At 39.9% G+C, this 20,490-nt stretch overlaps 1 protein-coding gene across 6 annotated transcripts in view; it reads left to right on the forward strand.

Annotated features, from left to right (window-relative positions):
- The window catches only part of LOC134349297 (CCR4-NOT transcription complex subunit 6-like), a 97,202-nt gene that overhangs the window by 23,819 nt on the left and 52,893 nt on the right, over window positions 1-20,490 (forward strand). For 4 of the 6 annotated variants that reach the window (XM_063053388.1, XM_063053382.1, XM_063053386.1 and 1 more), the window contains exon 2: window positions 18,986-19,107. In XM_063053388.1, coding sequence (XP_062909458.1) covers window positions 18,996-19,107 — 112 coding nt within the window. In that variant the 5' untranslated portion in view covers window positions 18,986-18,995. Of the gene's footprint in view, window positions 1-6,203; window positions 6,556-18,985; window positions 19,108-20,490 lie in introns of those variants that run through there. The other 2 variants (XM_063053387.1, XM_063053385.1) reach the window with 2 other exon arrangements.

The following is a 20,490-nucleotide window of genomic DNA, read 5'->3' on the forward strand; positions in this document are numbered from 1 at the left end:
AGTGAACACAAGCACACGCAACTGACACCATTTAAAAATTATCCGCTTTACGGACGGAGTGGCGTCTTAACGGCCACACAAGTGCGCATGAATGACTCTATTTAGAACCTGTTCTGCAAGTTTCCAGCCCCAGTTAAGCAACACAGTATCCCAAATAAATGAAGGGAATCCCAGCAATTTTCTCGATTTGTTTTTGTTCGAAAAAAAAGAGTATGCCCCAATTAACCAATGGTCCAATTAACGAGAATCCACTGTAATAATAGAAATGCTAGAAAACTTAGTGTGTGTACTGTGAACATAAGAACTAAAATAGCAGGAGTAAATCATTCAGCCCCTCAAAGATCATATCTGATCTTTTAACTGAGTGTCATTTTCCTACATTTAACACCATGTTTTGAATTCTTTTATCTAGAATATTAACCCTGATTGGTAGTCCAATAAATTTGAGGCTGTAGGATATACAATCAGTTTAGAAAGAGAAAGGTAGTTGTTTACAAGTGTAGAGGTGAATTTTGGGAAAGAAGTTCTGATGGTAGATAAGAAGAAAAGGACTTTGGACCTCCAAGCAAAAAGTTAATACAATGTGCTAGCCTGCCAAGAAGGGCTTGTTAGTGCAAAAAGAAATAAAGGAGCTGGGACAGGATGTCAGGTACCAGGAGACATTGAAGCAGGGTTGAAAGAAAAAAGTGAAAACTTGTGCCAAGGCTGGGATGAAGGAGTAATAAAGGCAGTTGGCTATCATGAATTTCTTCAACTGCTTGGAGAAAATGGGAAACAGTTTGCATTAAAGCATTTGGTGAGGAGAGAGAGTAGATGTCAGAGGTGGTTATCCCTGCACTTCATGATTACTCTGGAGTAGTTTGAGTTTGAGAACTGTTTGCTTAATATAAGTTTTATCATGTTAAGATTGAAAACATGTCATTTTAATTCACGATGAATGCTTTTTGTGGCTAATTAATGTCAGTGGCATCACCAGCAGTTTAGTGGTTGGTAAGAAGGCTTGTGTACTAATGGGAGTACTCCTGATTGCTTTTGTGTGGCTTTTTAGAAATCTTGCTTCCAACAAAATAGAGCAAATTTCTTCCTCTTTCTCTGGTCTGCTATCAATTTTGTATTTCTGCTTCTGGTGAGGAAACTTTCTGTACATTTTTGAAAGTTCGTATATTCAGTGCAATGTAGTTTTGATGTGAAGTTCAGCCGGTTAATCTTGTGAACCTTAAGACAAATCTGCCCTTCAATTCTGGAGATCTGGTCTCCACATATGGTTTTCTCAGAGGCCTGTACAATTGCAGAAAAACGCTTGGATCCCATGAAATTAAGGCCAAGTTGTTGGACATCCTAGTTGTTCGCAGTACCACACAGTAATGTTTTTTTTTTAGCAAGGTCACCTAAATCTGAATACCATTTTGTGTTTCTTGCTATTTAACAAGGTTGTTCCTATCCTTATGATCAAAATAAATGGTGTCACATTTTCCTATCTGCCCCATCTGCCACCACCTTGTCTTCAAGTTTCACTTATGTTTCTGCATTGTCTTTGCTAAGTTTTTTTTATGTCATCAAATCTAGATTATGGGTCCTAATCATATATCTAAATCATTAACATAGATTATATGTGTAGCTGATCCCCAACCACTGTCAGTTAATACAGTCATCTTGCATTTCATGTCTCCAAGAAGTTTTTCTCATGATCTGGAAGGGGGCATACAGCATGTGTTGACTGTCAGAATTTTCCCATCCATCATGTTACCCACCTGTTTCACTGTGACCTAATTTCTCACTGATTGCATCACACACACACATACACACACACACCACTTTAGTTAATTGTTATTTGGCATGAACTGAGCACCCAGGGGCAATGCAACTGGTCACAGCAAGAATGTATAAACTTTACACCGTACCCAGGAACAAGATTAAAAACCCAGATCACTGGAGCTAACCAGTGCAGCAGTACTACCTGCTGTCAAGTTGGCAGTTGTAACTTTTCTTTTGATCTTTTGTAAGAGGTTTTTCCCCCACAAACAAGTTACTATTACATAGCTTTGCATATTCAATATTAATTTTTTCTCGAATAGAAGGTCATGGGTGGTTCTTGTGACCTTTCAGTTGATTTGCTATCCTCTAGGGCTGTCAGCAGTTCACAGTTTGCATCTTTATTTTGATGCCCTGCACAAACATCAATAAAGTCTTAATGCTATGACCACACTGTGCATTTGTCAACCTATTTTGGATTACTCATTCTTGCTACACTGTTTGTCATTCTTTATCATGATACCATGGCCTTCAATAAAGCAATGAAATATCTTTTTATTTCTTTGGACGAATTTTTTTTTTAATCACAGATTCTCTTGATTGGGTTTCACCCATAGGCCTTTATATTTGATTTTTTTTTAACTTCAATTGAATTCTCATGTTTTAATTGTTAATTCTGTTTCCAAGGAGTATTGTGTTCTCCCTTTGTGCCAAGATTCAACTCAATAAGCACATCTGTCCAAAATTTGAATAATCCCTGCTGAGAAGTTGCTTCTAAAATCTAACTTGCAATACTGGCCAAATTCACCAATAACAGTGTATAGACAATATTGTAACCTACTTCCTTATTTTTAAGGTGATTGTACCAAAGTATTGGGAGGGGGGGGGTGTCAGAGGTAAGTACACAGTAAGGTGGGTGCACAGAATGCTTTGCTGGAAGTAGTGATAGAGGCAGATACATTAGGGATGTTTAAGAGACTCTCATATGGCATTAATGGCAAGGCTCTTGGCAGTGTGGAGGATCAGAGGGATCTTGGGGTCAGGTTGACTCCGTAGTTAAGAAGGCATATGGTGCATTGGCCTTCATCAATCGTGGGATTGAGTTTAAGAGCTGAGAGGTAATGTTGCAGCTATATAGGACCCTGGTCAGACCCCAGTTGGAGTACTGTGCTCAATTCTGGTCACCTCACTATAGGAAGGACGTGGAAACCATAGAAAGGGTGCAGAGGAGATTTACAAGATGTTGCTTGGATTGGGGAGCATGCCTTATGAGAATAGGTTGAGTAAACTTGGCCTTTTTTCATTGAAGCGATGAAGGATGAGAGGTGACCTGATAGAGGTGTGCAAGATAATGAGAGGTGTTCATCGTGTGGATAGTCAGAGGCTTTTTCTCAGGGCTGAAATGGCTAGCACGAGAGGGCATAGTTTTAAGGTGCTTGGAAGTAGGTACAGAGGAGATGTCGGCTAAGTTTTTACATAGAGAGTGGTGAGTGCGTGAAATGGGCTGCCGGTGGTGGTGGTGGGGGCGAAAATGATAGGGTCTTTTAAGAGACTGCTGGATGGATACATGAAGCTTAGAAAAATAGAGGGCTATGGGTAAGCCTAGGTAGTTCTAAGGTAAGGACATGTTCGGCACAGCTTTGTGGGCCGAAGGGCCTGTATTGTGCCTGTTTTCTGTTTCTAAAAATGGAGGGCTCTGCAGAAAGGAAGCATTAGTTCTTAAAAAGTCAGCACGACATCGTAGGCCTAAGGGTGTGCACTGTTTTATGCATTATTATTAATGTTAGACCTTGATTCATCTTGTTCATTACTTTATCTTGTGTTTAGTATCAGTTGGATTATTGACTTTAGAATATCCAAGGCAGTCAAGGACATAGCAAGTGTGAAAGCTTTTATTTCTTTACTTTTGGAGTATTATTCCTTTCTTACAGAATACAGGTTTCCCCCGCCATCCGAAGGTAGAGCATTCCTACAAAACGGTTCGTAAGCCGGAATGTCGTAAAGCGAAGAAGCAATTACCATTTATTTATATGGGAAAAATTTGTGAGCGTTCGCAGACCCAAAAATAGCCTACCAAATCAAGCCAAATAACCCATAAAACCTAAAATAACAGTAACATATAGTAAAAGCAGGAATGATGTGATATTACACAGCCTATATAAAGTAGAAATACTTTTCCACAATCATTGCCTGCACTGTCCTCTGTAGCGAAAATCTCATGCAAGTGCTCTCGGCAAAATCACGGCGCAAGCGCTCTTGGCAGAAAATCTCACGCAAGTGCTCTTGGCAAAAGCACTCTCTGCAGTAACCTTTAAGCTATGAAGCTGCCAAATCATACCAAATAACATGTAAAAATACACAGCTGATATAAAGTAGAAATAATGTATGTACAGTGTAGTATCAGTTACGGGAATCGGGAAGATGGCGAGCACGCTGGCGTGTTAGGCTAGGTCGTTGGAGGTTGGGGTGGTGCAGTGGCCCCCACCCTCCAGGCCACCGACCGATACATTACTGCGAAGCACGCAGGGGTACAGCGGTAGCCGGGAGGCACACAGCACATCTTTAAGAAAAAAGCCGAAATAAACATGCTAATTAATTAGGTGCCACCCGGCACGTAATTGTCGGCCCAGATCAGAGGCAATTGCTGACCGGCTACTGCTGCATCCTCCGCGAATTGGTATCTGTCTGCGGCCCGGGGGTTGGGGTGGTAGGACGCTGGGGTGTCATCTCATCGTCGATCAGGGCAGGCAGCTCATCTCCTTCTATGTCTGCCTGCCTCGATGTCGAAGGTCGAGGTTCTTTGTCTGCTGTGGCTGATGTGGAAGGCTTGAAAAACGGCAGTATGCTTGACTGCTGAGCCTCATGCATTTTTCTATCATACAGTTCTTCGTAAGCACTCAAACCATCTTGCAAATATGCCCTAAACCGACGTACCCTTTCAAAATTAAAGTCGTACTTTATCATTGCAGCGAAAATCTCAAGCAGTTGCTTCACGTTCAGTTCCTGGACAACTTCACTTTCGGTCCATTCGCTACTGCATTTGGTTTTGATTGTTATCCTTTCCTCTTACAATTGCATCAGCTCTTCATCTATCAGTTCTTGGTCATGGGATGCCAAAACCTCTTCAACATCATTTTCATCAAATTCCGCAAGCCAAACTCACTTTGTCCTTACTTGGTTCACCACGATCGAAACGCTTTAATTATGTCTAGTTTTACGCTAGGTATAACACCCTTACGAGCTCTTTTAGGCTTTTCCGATACCTTAGAACTCATCTTGCTAACAGCTGCTCACAGGCACGTGTTTAAGCAATGCCGGTGAGAATTCAGTTCCGAATCCCGGGGAGAGTGGCTGCTCGGGGCGCGCGCTGCTTTTTTTCGCACTCTGTTTTTCCCACGCGCTGCCTTTTCTCGTAACAGTGAAAACACCTTCTGTTAGCAAACACAGGTAACTAATGTAGGTCTTTTGTACCAGTGAGGTTTTGAAAAGCGAACGTTTGAAAAGCGGGGGACACCTGTGGCATGTATCCAGTTTATTAGGTGGCCAAGATTACCTCCAAATTAATCAGCAGGTGTCAGTGCTTCAGTTTTAAAATGATTATTGTTGTGTTCAAATCCATCTGATTTGTTAGCTTCCCCTATTTCTGTAACTTCCTCTAGTCCTATGGACATCATTAAGTGGTCCCATTACCAGTGCTACCAAACACAAACAAGATGTCACTTCAGCTTGTTTCTTATGCATTTTCCCAGTTTGATTTTCATGAGTTGGCTGTGCTATGAAATCCCTAAAGCACTTGGCTCTGGAATTCCTTTCTTCAGCCTCTTGCTGCTTTTTAAGATGCTCCATAAAACTTAACTCATTCATTACTACTGGTTACTTTTCCTAATAGTGCTGCCTTTTGTTGCCTTTAAATTATTTGCTCTCAGTCTTTTCTTGTAATTTTTTTGTCTTCTTTCATGAACATCCTGATTTATTTTCAACCGTGTATCAGTCTGACGAACCCAAGCGCAAGAGCAGGACAGGGCTGACATTTGATGGTGTTCCTCTTCCTGCAACAGTGGACGAGGAGTAAGGGGTGGTCCTGGGCTGACAGCCAGTCAGTTCTTTTGCTACCTCCTCACTCTTCTGTAACTTTGTCACTCCTTCTGCTTGGCACTCCTTGAATTATCCTAACATCTGTCATGTGTCCAATTTAATTTTTTAATTTGTTCTGTTGGATTAGGTGACCAGGAAGTCACTCACAATATTGTTTGTCTGGTTTCCTCAAACTAAGGAAAAATAAGGGAGTGCAATGAAAGTTCATCATATTGTTTTTTTTAAGTTTAGGAGGTTTTTTTATAAAACACTTTTTTTCATGTTCAATTACTCAGGGATTGGGAGGCTTGAGTTATATATTTTACTTGAATTATGTTTGTATATGTTAACCATTATCAATGTCGCACTGATCTCTTTGTATCATTAGTGTTATGTTTATTAATCTGATTTGAAAAAGAAAGTTAGTTCACCATATTGATTTCTAGGATGGGCAGTATCTGATTCAGGTGGAAAGATTAAGTAAATTGAGCTTGTATGGAAGAATGAGGACCAGTTGCATTGAAAATAGCATTCTTAAGAGGCTCAATAGGAGTTTAATGACAATGTCTTTTTTCTCTGTTGGAATACCTAGGGCCAGGGTCACATTGTCATAGGAACACCATTCAAGATTGAGGAGAGAAGAAATTTCATCCAGGGTATAGTGAATGTTTAGAAATTTCTTCCCAAGAAGGCTGTGGAGGTGCAAATTGGCGAATGTCTTCATGAGAGGTGAATTTTAGAAGCAGAATCAAATTTAATATCATTGTATTATGTAATGTGGTTTGTTTGGCAGCAGCAGTATAGTGCAGACATAAAATTCCCATAAATTACAAAATAAATAGTGCCAAAAAGTGGAATAACAAAGTAGTATTGTTGGGTTCACAGACTGTTCAGAAATTGGATGACTTGGCAAAGAAGCTATTTCTGAATCATCTGTGGGTTGTCTTGCTTCTATATATCATCCTTGATGGTAATAATGAGTGAGGACCCTTAATGATGGATGCTGATTTCTTCAGGCACCGCCTCCTTGAAGATGCCTCTGATTCTACTCGTGATGGAGCTGGTTAAGACTACCACCCTCCGCAGTTTCTTGCAATCCTGTGCATTGGAGCCTCTACCAGGCTATGATGCAACCAGTTAGAATGCTCTCCACCAAACATATTGGATATTAAGGAAATGAAGGCATATGAAATTACAGGAAGGTGGCACTTGATGAGGCTTAGTTTTATTGCAGAGTGGATTAGGCATGAGGGATTAAATGAGCTAGTCCTGTTAGTTCTGTTTTTCTGTGTACTTTTAACTTTAATCAGTGTCTGAACTTGAAATGTTGACACAGTTCTGAGTATTTTGACAGTTTACTTTTATTTTGGAGCCTCTTATAACTAAGCATTAAATTTGATTAAGGTAATGCATTATTGATGGAGGTGCTGTAAGTCTTGAAATGTAATTGAGGAAAATATTTGATTTTTGACAATGCAGTTTCTACTTTTTGTTGCATGCTGCTATAATAGGAATTAGAATGTTCTTGTTATTTAGACAGTGAAAAGGTACATTTTTAGTTATCAAACTTTAATGAAATGCCATTAGAATGGAGATGGCAAGTGCATATTTAATGTTTTTTTTACTAAAATAATGGTGATAGTTCTTTGGGGTGGGGATGAAATGGCAAGATGTGGTTTGTGTTGTACTGAACTTTCTATCATTAAATATTCTCTGTTTATTTGGTTGTATTTTTTTAAGATCATGAGAGGCATACATTGAATAGATGGCCAGTGTAATTTACCCGGAGTTGAAATGTCTAATATTAGAGGGTGTGCATTTAGGGTGAGAGAGGATACGTGTTGGGCAAGGTTTGTTTTAACAGAGTAATGGGCACCTGGAATCTGCCAGGGATGGTGGTGGAGGCAAATATCAATGCATTTAAGAGGCTCTAGATCTGCATATGAACTTTCAAAGCAATATTGGCTTTGCGTAGGTTTAGTTAGCAATTTAATGATTATTGTAATTAGTTTGGCACAATGTCGTGGGTTGAAAGTCCTGTTCCATGTATTCTGATGCGAAAGACATTGGTGAGGATGGGAGCACTGTCCACCAACGAGAAAGCCATTCCTAGCAGGCAATTTGTTTGTAAATTTCATGAGGTACAATTGTTTGAAAAATTATTAAACTTTGTGGTTTGGATAGACTGTGGTATTTTCCTTTTTAGAGATACAGCAAAGTACTAGGGTGCCCAATTATACCCATATGACCGATTGACCTACTAACTGGTGCACCTTTGGAATGTGGGAGGAAACTGGAGCACCCAGAGGAAATGTGTGGTCATGGGAAGAATGTACGAATTCCTTACATACTGCAGAATTGAACCCAAGTTGTTGCTGCTGTAATAGCAATGCTTATGTGTTTGTGTACTTTAGTCTACTTGTACCTTGGTGGTTTCTGTTTAATGTTTTAGAACAGCACGGGAACAGGCTGATTGGCCCACAAATTTGTGCCAAGCCAATTAAATTACTTATCAGAAAGCACTGGGACACATCATCAGTAATGCAACCACGGGTCATTGGGTGTTTCGGGTCTTTAATCATTAGACATCCTGTCCGAGGCGACCCAGCCAGGGTTGACCAGGCCTGGCTTGTGTTTATTCCATGGACCAAGATAATGAGAGGCATGTAATTCTGAGGGTAATTATATATTTAAACATCATTACCTGTCATCTGTGTGTCTGGGATTGCATGGGTTAAATTGACAGTGTTTACTGGGGATTCAGTATCACTCCACCCTGTCATTGAGTTTAGTAGTGACTTGTTTTCTGTGGGCCCAGCTTGGGTTTAACTTAGTGGTTCTCTCTCGCCTTTTGGGTATCTCGGCTGCCAGTTGAACAAGTTTTGGGGTGGCGGGTGGAGATGCGTATCTGTCGAAGGAGATGTAAGGTGCTCATTCTCTTTGCTAGCTTGCAGGATACCCTTGGGTAAGGTGTAGCATTTGCTTAGCCCAGGGGTAGGCAACCTACGGCTCGCGAAGGTATTTTGACAGGCCGAGCAAATACTGCGACACTATGGTTATCCGGCCCATGAGCGATTTATTTATTTATTTTTCTTTCTCTCCTTATTCTGAGTGTTTCACGCGACCACACTGATGGACATGCATGACGTCTTGTTACACTGGCTCCAGGTTCTGTTTTGTTCCACACCAAACACTGGTATATTCAAATGACGGGAAGGCAGACTACCTTATTAATATGTATTAGATATTCTTCATGAACGCCCAGGTTTTCAGATGGGATCGTTCAAATTTGTAAACAGAAACAGTGTCACTGTGTTTTAACAAGAAATCCATGCTAAATATCCAGATATTTACATGTGCTACTATACTTGTTGAATAACTTGCGTTTCGAAATAAAATCGAAGAAAAAAAATTCCAATGGTAATGAATGCAAAACGTAGGAGGGTAGACACTGAGTGCCGAAATTTCCAAGACACTGGACACTAGATTACTTCTTCATTGAGCAAGCTCGGAAACCAGTTTGTCTCACTTGCCTAGAAAATGAGACAAAGGTCCAAGAATTGAGGAAAGAGTTTTCATCTCGTTTTGCTGATTTTCACTTGCATGCAAATGAGTTCAAGCTGTTTGCTGCTCCATTTGATGTGGAAGTGGACACTGCATCAGAAATTTTTCAAATGGAATTGATTAAGATGCAGTGTAATGACATATTGAGATCGAAATTTCATTCTGAAGATGTGTCAGTGCTTGACTTCTATAGAAAATATATTCATCCAAGTGGGAAGTATCCTAACTTAGTGGACCATGCAAAATAGATGGCATCATTGTTTGGCAGCGCTTATCTGTGTGAGCAATTATTTTCAAAAATGAAGCATACCAAGAACCATTTGAGAACAAGATTGACTGATGTCCATCTGGATAATTTCTTGCTCTTGGCATCAACAAGTCTGACACCCAATATTGAGAAGCTTTTGAGCAACAAACAGCATCAAGTTTCACATTGATTTATCGACTGTTTGCATTAAAATTTTCTTTTTTATTATACTTAATTTACCACCATTCAATGCATCATGTTCATACGTTTATGTTTAAAGATTCTTTGTGTCCTTTTAATAGATTCAAAAGATGCCTTGATTAAAATAAATTGCAACTAACCTGAGTTCTTTGATTACTAATTGGCATCCTTGGTTAAGCACAAATGATTTTCTAGCATGCGTTATCATTATTTTGAGGCAAAACATAACTAGATGTATTTAAATGGATAATTCCCATATTTCAAATTTTTTATGGCATTTATCTGGCCCACCGTCTGCTCATTAATACGCAATCCGGCCCACAGAGGCAAAATTGTTGCTGACCCTTGGCTTAGCCCCTCTGATCAGGGTCACGTGAAGCCATGTGATGGATGATCAAGTGAGCAGCTGGTGCATGTCACAAGTCCTGGTTATGCGACCACTGACTTCAAGCAGACAAACTCAGAAGAGTATTGATAATGGATGGGTCCAGAAGAAGGCAATGGCAAGCCACTTCTGTAGAAATATTTGCCAAGAACAATCGTGGTCAAAGACCATGATTACCCATGTCATATGACACAGCACATAATGACTGAACAAATGGGCCAAGTTAGGGCTTAAGTGAGTTGGTTCCATTTGCACAGCACTTGAGCCTTCATTTGTTACATCTGTGGCTTGGAGCAAGTTGTTTGGTATCAAATCAAGATCTTTGTCAGTAAAAAATTTCTAAAAATCCAATGACGAGAATTGGCCTGTTTTGTACAATTTTGTCAAAGTAAGCCGTTCTCACTTTGCATTACAGGTTTCCCCCGCCATCCGAAGGTAGAGCGTTCCCATGAAACTGTTTGTAAGCCGGAATGTCGTAAAGTGAATTAGCAATTACCATTTATTAATATGGGGAAAATTTTTGAGCGTACCCAGACCCAAAAAATAACCTACAAAATCATGCCAAATACAGGTTTCCCCCGCCATCCGAAGGTAGAGTGTTCCTATGAAACGGTTCGTAAGCCGGAAGGTCGTAAAGCGAAGAAGCAGTTATCATTTATTTATATCGGAAAAATTTGTGAGTGTTCGCAGACCCAAAAATAACCTACCAAATCATGCCAAATAACACACAAAACCTAAAATAACAGTAACATATAGTAAAAGCAGGAATGATATGATAAATACACAGTGTATATAAAGTAGAAATTCTTATCTATAATCACTGTTCTCCGTAGCGAAAATCTCAAGCAAGTGCTCTCGGCAGAAACACGGTGCAAGCGCTCTCCAGTAACCTTTAAGCTATGAAGCTGCCAAATCATACTAAATAACGCCTAAAAATACACAGCCTATATAAAGTAGAAATAATGTATGTACAGTGTAATATCGTTTACGGGAATCGGGAAGACATCGAGCACACTGATGGTGTGTTAGGCTGAGTCGTCGGAGGTTGGGGTGGTGCAGTGGCCCCCACCCTCTGGCCAGTGAACCGATACAGATCTGCGAAGCATGCTTGGGTACAGCGGTGGCTGGGATGCACCAGCACACCTTTAAGAAAAAAGCCGAAATAAACAAGCTAATTAATTAGGTGCCGCCCGGCATGTAAACGGTGGCCCAGATCAGAGGCGACGCAATCGGCAATCGCCTCTGATCTGGACCGACATTTACATGCCGGGTGGCACCTAATTAATTAACTTGTTTATTTCGGCTTTTTTCTTAAAGATGCGCTGAGTGCATCCCAGCTACCGCTGCATTCTCCACAAATCGATATCTGTCCGCGGCCCGAGGTTTGGGGTGGTGAGACACTGGGGTGTCATCTCATCGTCAATCAGGGCAGGCAGGTCATCTTCTATGTCTGCATGCCTCGATGTTGAAGGTCGAGGTTCATCGTCTGCTGAAGGCTTGCTTGACTGCTAGCCTCGCGCATTTTTCTATCATACAGTTCTTTGTAAGCACTCAAACCATCTTGCAAATATGCCCTAAACCGACTTACCCTTTCAAAATTAAAGTTGTACTTTATCATTGCAGCGAAAATCTCAAGCAGTTGCATCACGTTCAGTTCCTGGATGTCTTCACTTTCGGTCTGTTGGCTACTGTATTTGGTTTCGATTGTTATCCTTTCCTCTTACAATTGCATCAGCTCTTCATCTATCAGTTCTTGGTCATGGGATGCCAAAACCTCTTCAACATCATTTTCATCAACTTCCACAAGCCAAGCTCACTTTGTCCTTACTTCATTCACCATGATCGAAATGCTTAATTATGTCTAGTTTTATGCTAGGTGTAACACCCTTACAAGCTCTTTTAGGCTTTTCCGATACTTTAGAACTCATCTTGCTAACAGCTGCTCACAGGCATGTGTTTAAGCAATGCCGGTGAGAATGCAGTTCTGAATCCGGGGGAGGAGGCTGCTCGGGGCGCGCGCTGCCTTTTTTCGTAACAGTGAAAACACCTTCTGTTAGCGAAAACAGGTAACTAATGTAGGTCTTTCGTAACAGTGAAGTTTCGTAAAGTGAACATTCGAAAAGTAGGGGACATCTGTAACACATAAAACCTAAAATAACAGTAACATATAGTAAAAGCAGGAATTATATGATGAATACACAGCCTATATAAAGTAGAAATACTTTTCTGCAGCATTGTCTAGCGCAGCGAAAATCTCACAGCAGCACTCTCAGCGGAAGCGCTCTTGACAGAAACACGGCACAAGGGCGCTCGGCAGAAACACTCTCTCCAGTAACCTTTAAGCTATGAAGCTTTCAAATCATACCAAGTAACACATAAAAATACACAGCCTATATAAAGCCTAAATAATGTATGTACAGTGTAGATTCACTTACTGGAATCGGGAAGACTCCAATAAATTGCAGTTTCATCACAGTTTAACATTTGCTTATACAAATAACTACCTGCTGTAATTATTTTCTTCAGTTCTACTAGGAACTTTTCGGCAGTTTCGGTATCAGCCGAAGCACTCTCTCCGGTAAACGTTAAACTGTGAAGCTGCCCTCGCCTCAGAAACCGATCAAACCACCCATGACTACCTTTAAATTCCACTTTCGCAACACTTTCGTCACCATTGTCCAGTGCTTTCCGTTTCAGCTTATGAAAAAGACTGACTGATTTCTCCTTAAGTATAAGAAAACTTAACGGAACACCACGCTTTGTATACCCATCAATCCACTCAAGCAATAGACTTTCCATTTTATCCATTATGTATGCCGACTAAGACAGACCACTTTGCTACGAGCAGAACCAATAGTAACATCGGCAGCTTTCAAAATTCTTTCTCTCTGTGTATAAATAGTGCGAATGGTGGACGCAGGCAAGTTCAACGCGCGGACAATGCCCCTACTTCGTTCACCACGATCGAAGGACTTAATTGGTTTTATGCTAAGTGTAACACCCTTACGAGCTCTTTTAAGCTTTTTCGATACCTTAGAACTCATCTTGCTAATGGATGCGCCAGATAAATTGAGATAAAGCACGTGTTTAAGCAATGGCGGATAGAATGCAGTTCCGGGAGAGGAGCTTGGCTGTTCGGGCACGTGCTGCCTTTTCTTGTAACAGTGAAAACACCTTCTGTTAGCGAAAACAGCTAACTAATGTAAGTCTTTCGTAACAGCGAGGTGTCGTAAAGCAAACGTTCGGAAAACGGGGGCCACCTGTATTCTGGTTCTCACGCATGATAAATTGTATTTTCTTTGAGAAGATACAGATCTTTAAGTTTTTATCATATTTCAAAATACCAAAACATAAAGTGAAGTGCATCATTTGCATCAATAACCAACAAAGTCTGAGGATGTGCTAGAAGTAGCCCATAAGTGTCGCCGTGTTTCCAGTGTCATCATAATGTGCCCACAACTTACTTATTAATCTGCAAGTATTTGGAATGTGGGAGAAAACTAGAGGAAATTCACCCAGTCACGGGGTGAATGTTCAAACTCCAAAGACAGTGGCGGGAATTAAATTTCAGTTGCTGGTGCCGTAAAGCAGCGGTCCCCCAACCACCCGGCCACAGACCAGTACCGGGCCGCAAAGCGTGTTACTGGGCCGCGAGGAAACAATCTGATTTGGTGATATGAGTCAGCTGCACCTTTCCTCATTCCCTGTCACAACCACTGTTGAGCTTGAACGCACACGAGGTCATTACCCGCACGTCATCCACGTCAGTGCGGGAAGGAGATCAACTCCTCGAGCTTGCAAATGACGGTAGTCTGAAAAGTATATTTGACGTAACATCTCTTGCGGCTAAATATCCTGAGACAGCCACGAAAGCACTGAAAACGTTGCTTCCATTTCCAATGTATCTCTGCAATGAATGCAACGAAAACTAAATTGCGGAATAGACTGGACATTAGGAACCTCCTTCGAGTATCGCTGTCTCCCATCACCCCTCGATAGGACCATGTTGTTGCAGGGAAACAAGCCCAGAGCTCCCACTGATTCAGCGATATTGGTGTGTTGCAATGATTTTATATGTTCATACGAGGAAAATACGTGCTGTGTGTTTAATTTCCAAACGTTACTTAAAATGTTATGATGCTGTTGATTTATAAGTGACTTGTATAACCATATAACAATTACAGCACAGAAACAGGCCATCTCTGTCCTTCTAGTCCGTGCCAAACGCTACTCTCACCTAGTCCCACCGACCTGCACTCAGCCCATAACCCTCCATTCCTTTCCTGTCCATATACCTATCCAATTTTTCTTTAAATGATAATATCGAACCTGCCTGTACCACTTTTACTGGAAGTTCGTTCAACACTTACTTCAAGCTCCCCTGTCCTCCCCTGATAATTGACTTATCACTATATTCATGCGAGGAAAATATGTGCTGTGTTTAATATTAAATTCGTTAGATAAACCCTTTTAGAAACGAAATTGAGTGTATTAGCCACTTATTACTGATACTCCGGTTGTGATTAACACCCCCCCCCGAACAGAATCACTAAAAACGATTTGCAGAAAAAAAAAATCGGCAGGTACACACATGCGCAGGTCAGGCATGCACACTGGTGTCCATGCAAGGCTTCATAGTCATTGTAGTCTTTCTTTGGGTAAACACAACGCATCTGACTGCTACTCTTGTCCGTTGGCAACCCTACCCGCCGCCCCCCCCCCCCCCGGGTCGGCCGGTCCGCAAGAATATTGTCAATATTAAACCGGTCCGCAGTGCAAAAAAAGGGTTGGGGACCCCTGCTGTAAAGCATTAAGTAAGTAAAGTACTATGTCCAGATACACCAGTTGAAGAACAAATCTTAAATCAGATAATCTGTACACTAATTTCATATCACAAGACAAAGGAGCAGAAGTAGGCCATTCGGCCCGTCGAGTCTGCTCCGCAGCTCCCCCATGAGCTAAACTATTCACCCATCTAGTTCCAATTTCCGGCTTTTTCCCCGTATCCCTTGATACCCTGACTAATTAGATACCTGTCAATCTCCTAATAAGCATACTTCATTATATTACAATTTCTGACATTGCGGATGTGATCACATTTCACTAAAAAAGAAATTGGGTAAGCATTAGTTTAACATATGCAGGTATTCAATTTGAACCTGACCATCAAGTTGTATCAAAATTGCACTATTTCCATTTTCAGGGGTTTGTAACTATACTTGGAGGATCATATGATTTTTTTTTAATAGGACGAGGCATCAAAACAATGAGATTATGCTTGTTGTACTACCAAGAGATTAGAATCTGGGCCTTTTCAGCAACAGCACAAATCTTTTTCAAACTTCTGTTGTTAACTCATAAAATGGTAAATCAATTACTGGTCAAGTTGGCTCTACTTTGGTAGGATGAATAGTGAGATCACTGTCAAGTGCAAATCTACCTGTATGAAGGAAAGCTCCAATCATTAAAGATTTTGCTATATGTTGGCAAGGCCATTTAAAAAAAATTAAACAAGACATGCTGGTTTAATTTTTTGCAAGCATTGAATGTAAAAGTAGTAAGAAGAGAGCATGGCCTCGGTGGTGGGGGGAAGGGGAGAAATCTCAAAAAGATAGATGGTACTTTCCTACAACAATTCATGTAGTTTTTTTTATTTTGGGAGGGATTTACCCATGATTTACTGGGCCGAATGCACTATCTTTTGTGGATCTTCAAAGGCATTGGTGTTTCCATACCAGGCCGTGATGCTGCCAGTCAATACACTGTCCACTACACATCTATAAAAGTTTATCAAAGTTTTAGATGTCATGTCATATGTAAAAGACATTTGGATAAATACATGTTAGGAGGTGTTTGGAGAAATCTGGGACTAGTTTGGTGGGTGATGAAGTCAGCATGAACAAATTGGGCTTGTTCCATGCCATGTTACTCTGGCTCAAGTTGAGTGGAACACCAGCTTGTTGGCAAGTTGCATTACAAGGAGTTTCAGAAACAGTACCTTCTGTGATCTGTAACCAGTAAAAGCAACAATGACAAGTCTGGTTGGGAGCAGTAAATTAACAAATTGATTACTTTAAAAAGCAGTTCTTTTTCCCCCGTCTGAGAGGATTTCATTCAGCAGAAGTAAAGATGTTGGGAGGTTTAATGTTTGCTTTAACTTGCTGACAGCCTGAGTGCACCAGTTTGGGGTTGTGACTAACTGTTGCTGTTTATCTGTATCTCTGACCATTGTTATCTGTGTGAAGTTGAGCAGTGAATACTAGTGGCTTGCAACTTGTCAAGGTTACTGGATGGAATCATCCCCAGGGCTAGAAATAGCTCATGGATTTGTATGTTGTGCATAATTACAAAGATAGCTGATTTGTTTTCTTGAAATTGGATATTTACAAATCTATTAGCTTGGGCACCCTTGCCAGTATTGAGCTATTTTTAACTAGATTTTTTAAATTTCATGCAATTTATCAAATTGCTGTGACTAAGCTTAGAGTTTTTTGAGTATCGGTTCAACTATAGAAACCAGTGCAATGCAATGGATAAATTGCATTGTTGACCAGAAAATTTGAAATATTTATAAACTTAAAAGCAAGATCATGTGCAGAATCATGTTAAATATTAATGGCCATCTTTTCTGTATAAAGTATCTTGATTTATACAATCTAATCAAAAAATTGGTTATAGTTTTGGTTACATGCATGCATCAATCTAACCATTATTGGTGATTCATAAATTCTACTTCTATTCATCTTTCATTTCCCTCTATTTAAATTTGGGCCCTTAAATTGCAACATCAGTAACCTCTTACTTAACAGACACATGACACATGGATAACTGTTGTATATTGTGAAATCATTTCCCTTTCGGTTTTTATATAGGGTTCTTAACATTGACTAGTCACATCTTGAAGGTTATAAATTTTGGTAATTATAATTATTACATTCAGCTTTTGAATTGTGTGGTCTGTTCACTAAATGAATCCAGGCTGAATGGGAATTGGGGCTGAACGTGATAAGTGACAAATTGTTAGCTGGAATGTAAGAAAATCATCCTTGTATTTGACCAGGATGTCAAAGAGCACTGCAGCACAGAAACAGGCCCTCTGGCCCAGTTAGTCTGTGCTGAATTGGTCCCATCAACATGCACCCTGACCATAGTTCTTCAAACCTCACCGATATATGTATTTATCCAAACTCCTCCTCAATGTTGCAATCAATCCCGCATCCACCACTTCCTCTGGCAGCTTGTTCAATTGTTCAATGCCACCCGTGGAGTGAAAAAGTTCCCCTCCTGCTCCCTTAAATGTTTCACTTGTTACCCTTAACCTATGACTGAGTTCTAGTCTCAACGAACCTTAGGGTAAATGCAGGCAGGCTTTTTACACTATCTATACCCCTCATAACTTTGTATACCTCTGTCAAATCTCCCCTCATTCTCCTACACTCCAGAGAAAACAAGTCCTAATAACTCAGGTCTTCAAGTTCTGGCAACATCCCTGTAAATTTCTCTGCACTTTTTCAAGATTGTTGACATCTTTCCTGTAGGTAGGTGACTGGAACTGCATGCAATACTCCAAATTTGGCCTCATCAGCATCTTGTACTACTTCAACATAACATTCCAACTCCTGCACTGAGTACTCTGATTTATGAAAGCCAATGTACCAAAAGTTATCTTTATGACACTACCTACCCGTGACACCACTTTCAAGGAGTTATGGCCTGTTTCCCAGATCCCTTTGTTTTACCACATTCTTCAATGCCCGACTATTTGCTGTGCCAGTCCTACCATGGTTTGCCTGCATTAAATACCATTTGCCATTATTTTCCAGCTGGTTCAGATCCCACTGCAAGCTCTCAGTCTTCCTCACTGTCCACTACACATCAGATGTTGGTGACACCAGCAAATTTGCTGATTCAGTTTACCATATTATCATCCAGATAATTGATATAGATGATAGACTGGAACAGACCCTGCACTGATTCCTGCAGAACATCGCTAGTCATAGGCATCCAGTCAGAGATGTAACCATCTACTACCACTCTTTGGCTTCTCCTGCACAGCTAATGTTGAATCCAATTTACTACCTCATCCTGAATACTAAGCAACTGAGCCTTCTTGACCAGTCTCCCATACGTGACTAACAACAGAAAATGTCCAGGTGCTAGAAATCAAAGCAACATACACACAATGCCGGAGGAACTCAGCAAGAGGCTATGGAAAAGAGTACAGTCGACATTTCGGGGCCAAGACCCTTCTGGACTGGATATGTCTTTTAACAATGGCAAGGCCTTTAACAATGCTCACTGCTTTTTCTTCATGAACTTTCCTCGCAAAATTTTTAATGGTTAGAAACACAATGTACCATGCACAAGGCCATGTTGATTATTCCTAATCAGGACCTGTCTATCCAAATACTTATATCCTGTCCCTTGGAATACCTTTCAAAAATTTATCCATGAGCCTGTAATTTCCTGACGTTCTTAGAGCCTCTGTTCAATAATGTAACTACATTTGCTATCCTGCACTCCTTGGGCACCTCACTCGTGGTTAAGTACATTCTAAATACCACTGCCAGGGCCTCTGCAATTTCTGCACTCGCATCCCACAAGGTGAGCCTATTATGCACTAGTAGGTATTAGCAAATAGAACATAAAAGGACAAAATCATGGATCATGATTTCAGCTCTGCACATTGTAATCCTTTGGATATTGAATAGTAATTAGTAATTGTATCTGTATTTTTTCAGAATTTATTTGTATCGTTTCAGTGTAACCGGAATGCCCAAGGAAAAATATGATCCGCCTGATCCGCGGAGAATGTATACAATTATGTCTTCAGAAGAAGCTGCAAATGGAAAGAAATCGTATTGGGCAGAGTTGGAGATTAGTGGTAAGTGCTGTGCCTGGAAATGAAGTTGAATTATAATGGTAGCAATTATGTTTTTAAAAATGCATTAAAATTATTAAAACAGTGTATTCTAGTTAATCGGGACACATTGGGACCAGTACATTTTGGCCCAATTAAGTGGTAGTCTCAGTTTGTTAAAGTTTAATGGGAGTAGTTAAAAGGCATAACAAAGGCAAGAGGTCATTTAACTGAGTAACGAATTGTGCTTTTAAATGAAATGCAGAACAAATTAGAACACGAGCAATACTACTGCAGTTTGGCAACAGTCTTCTGTGCCAGTTAGGTGGCATGGTGTCTCAAATAAATGAAGGGAACCTCGGCTATTTTCTCGATTAGATTTGGTTCTTTGAGTTGTCCCAAGTAAATAGTTGCCCTGATTAATGCCTAAATAACAGGAATTCACTGCATTTGAGAAAGCTTTGAATGTAGTAGGTATTAAGCTGAGATGAGGATTACAATAAACATAATTTGAAATTCATGAAAGGCTTTATTTGAGATGACTTGAGGATATTTATTCCAGACAATGAAACATTAAAATGTGCTGCTGATTCCAACAAAGTTCAAATAGCATCCAACTATTTTGGTCCAACATTATCAATTACTTTTCATATCTGATAATTTTGACTTGTATCTTAATATAATTTTTATCATGTTAAATGTCAGGTAATCTGATCTTCCATGCATTCATTTATTGGTCCACTTAAATACCCTTTCAAATATAAGAACAGTAATTGAATTTGAACAACTTTGTCACCACAAAATAATGTCTGATTATAAACAATGGGGTTGCATTTTCAAAGTATTGATTAAAATAGAATTTGACCTTCAGTAACTGTAAAACAATAGTCCTATTTATTGCTGTTTACCCAACTCTGTGCCTGCTGGCCTACTTTGAATACTAGTCTCAGAAGCATAATTTATTTAAAAATTCTTACATTATGTTTAATTCCTGTCAGGCCTACCTTGTATTATTTTCTTGTATTCTAAAGCTCTGATTTCTGCAATTGAATAATTTGAGTTTGAAATGTGTAACGGCCAGTTGCTGAAGTACCTGTTCTTTAAGTTGCTTATGTTTTGATTATAAATTTCTGCAGTTTGATCTGGTTTTATTTTGTGTCAAATATGATTTGACTACAGTTCTATGAAACACTTGGATATTTCACGAAATCAAATGTATTATTTAAACTTAAGTTATTCCTCCTTTTGTTTCAATATTGGTAACAGACTAATACGTGTGCCACTTTCTTATTCACAAATTAAAATTTTGCTTTCAAATTCTATATTATTATGTGTATATTTTTCTGCCTTTTGAATTTGTAGATGATGTATTTAAGTAATGCATACAGTGTTTATGTAGCAGCAGCA

The sequence above is a fragment of the Mobula hypostoma genome, chromosome 7 (genome assembly GCF_963921235.1).
Source record: "Mobula hypostoma chromosome 7, sMobHyp1.1, whole genome shotgun sequence".
Taxonomy (NCBI): domain Eukaryota; kingdom Metazoa; phylum Chordata; class Chondrichthyes; order Myliobatiformes; family Myliobatidae; genus Mobula; species Mobula hypostoma.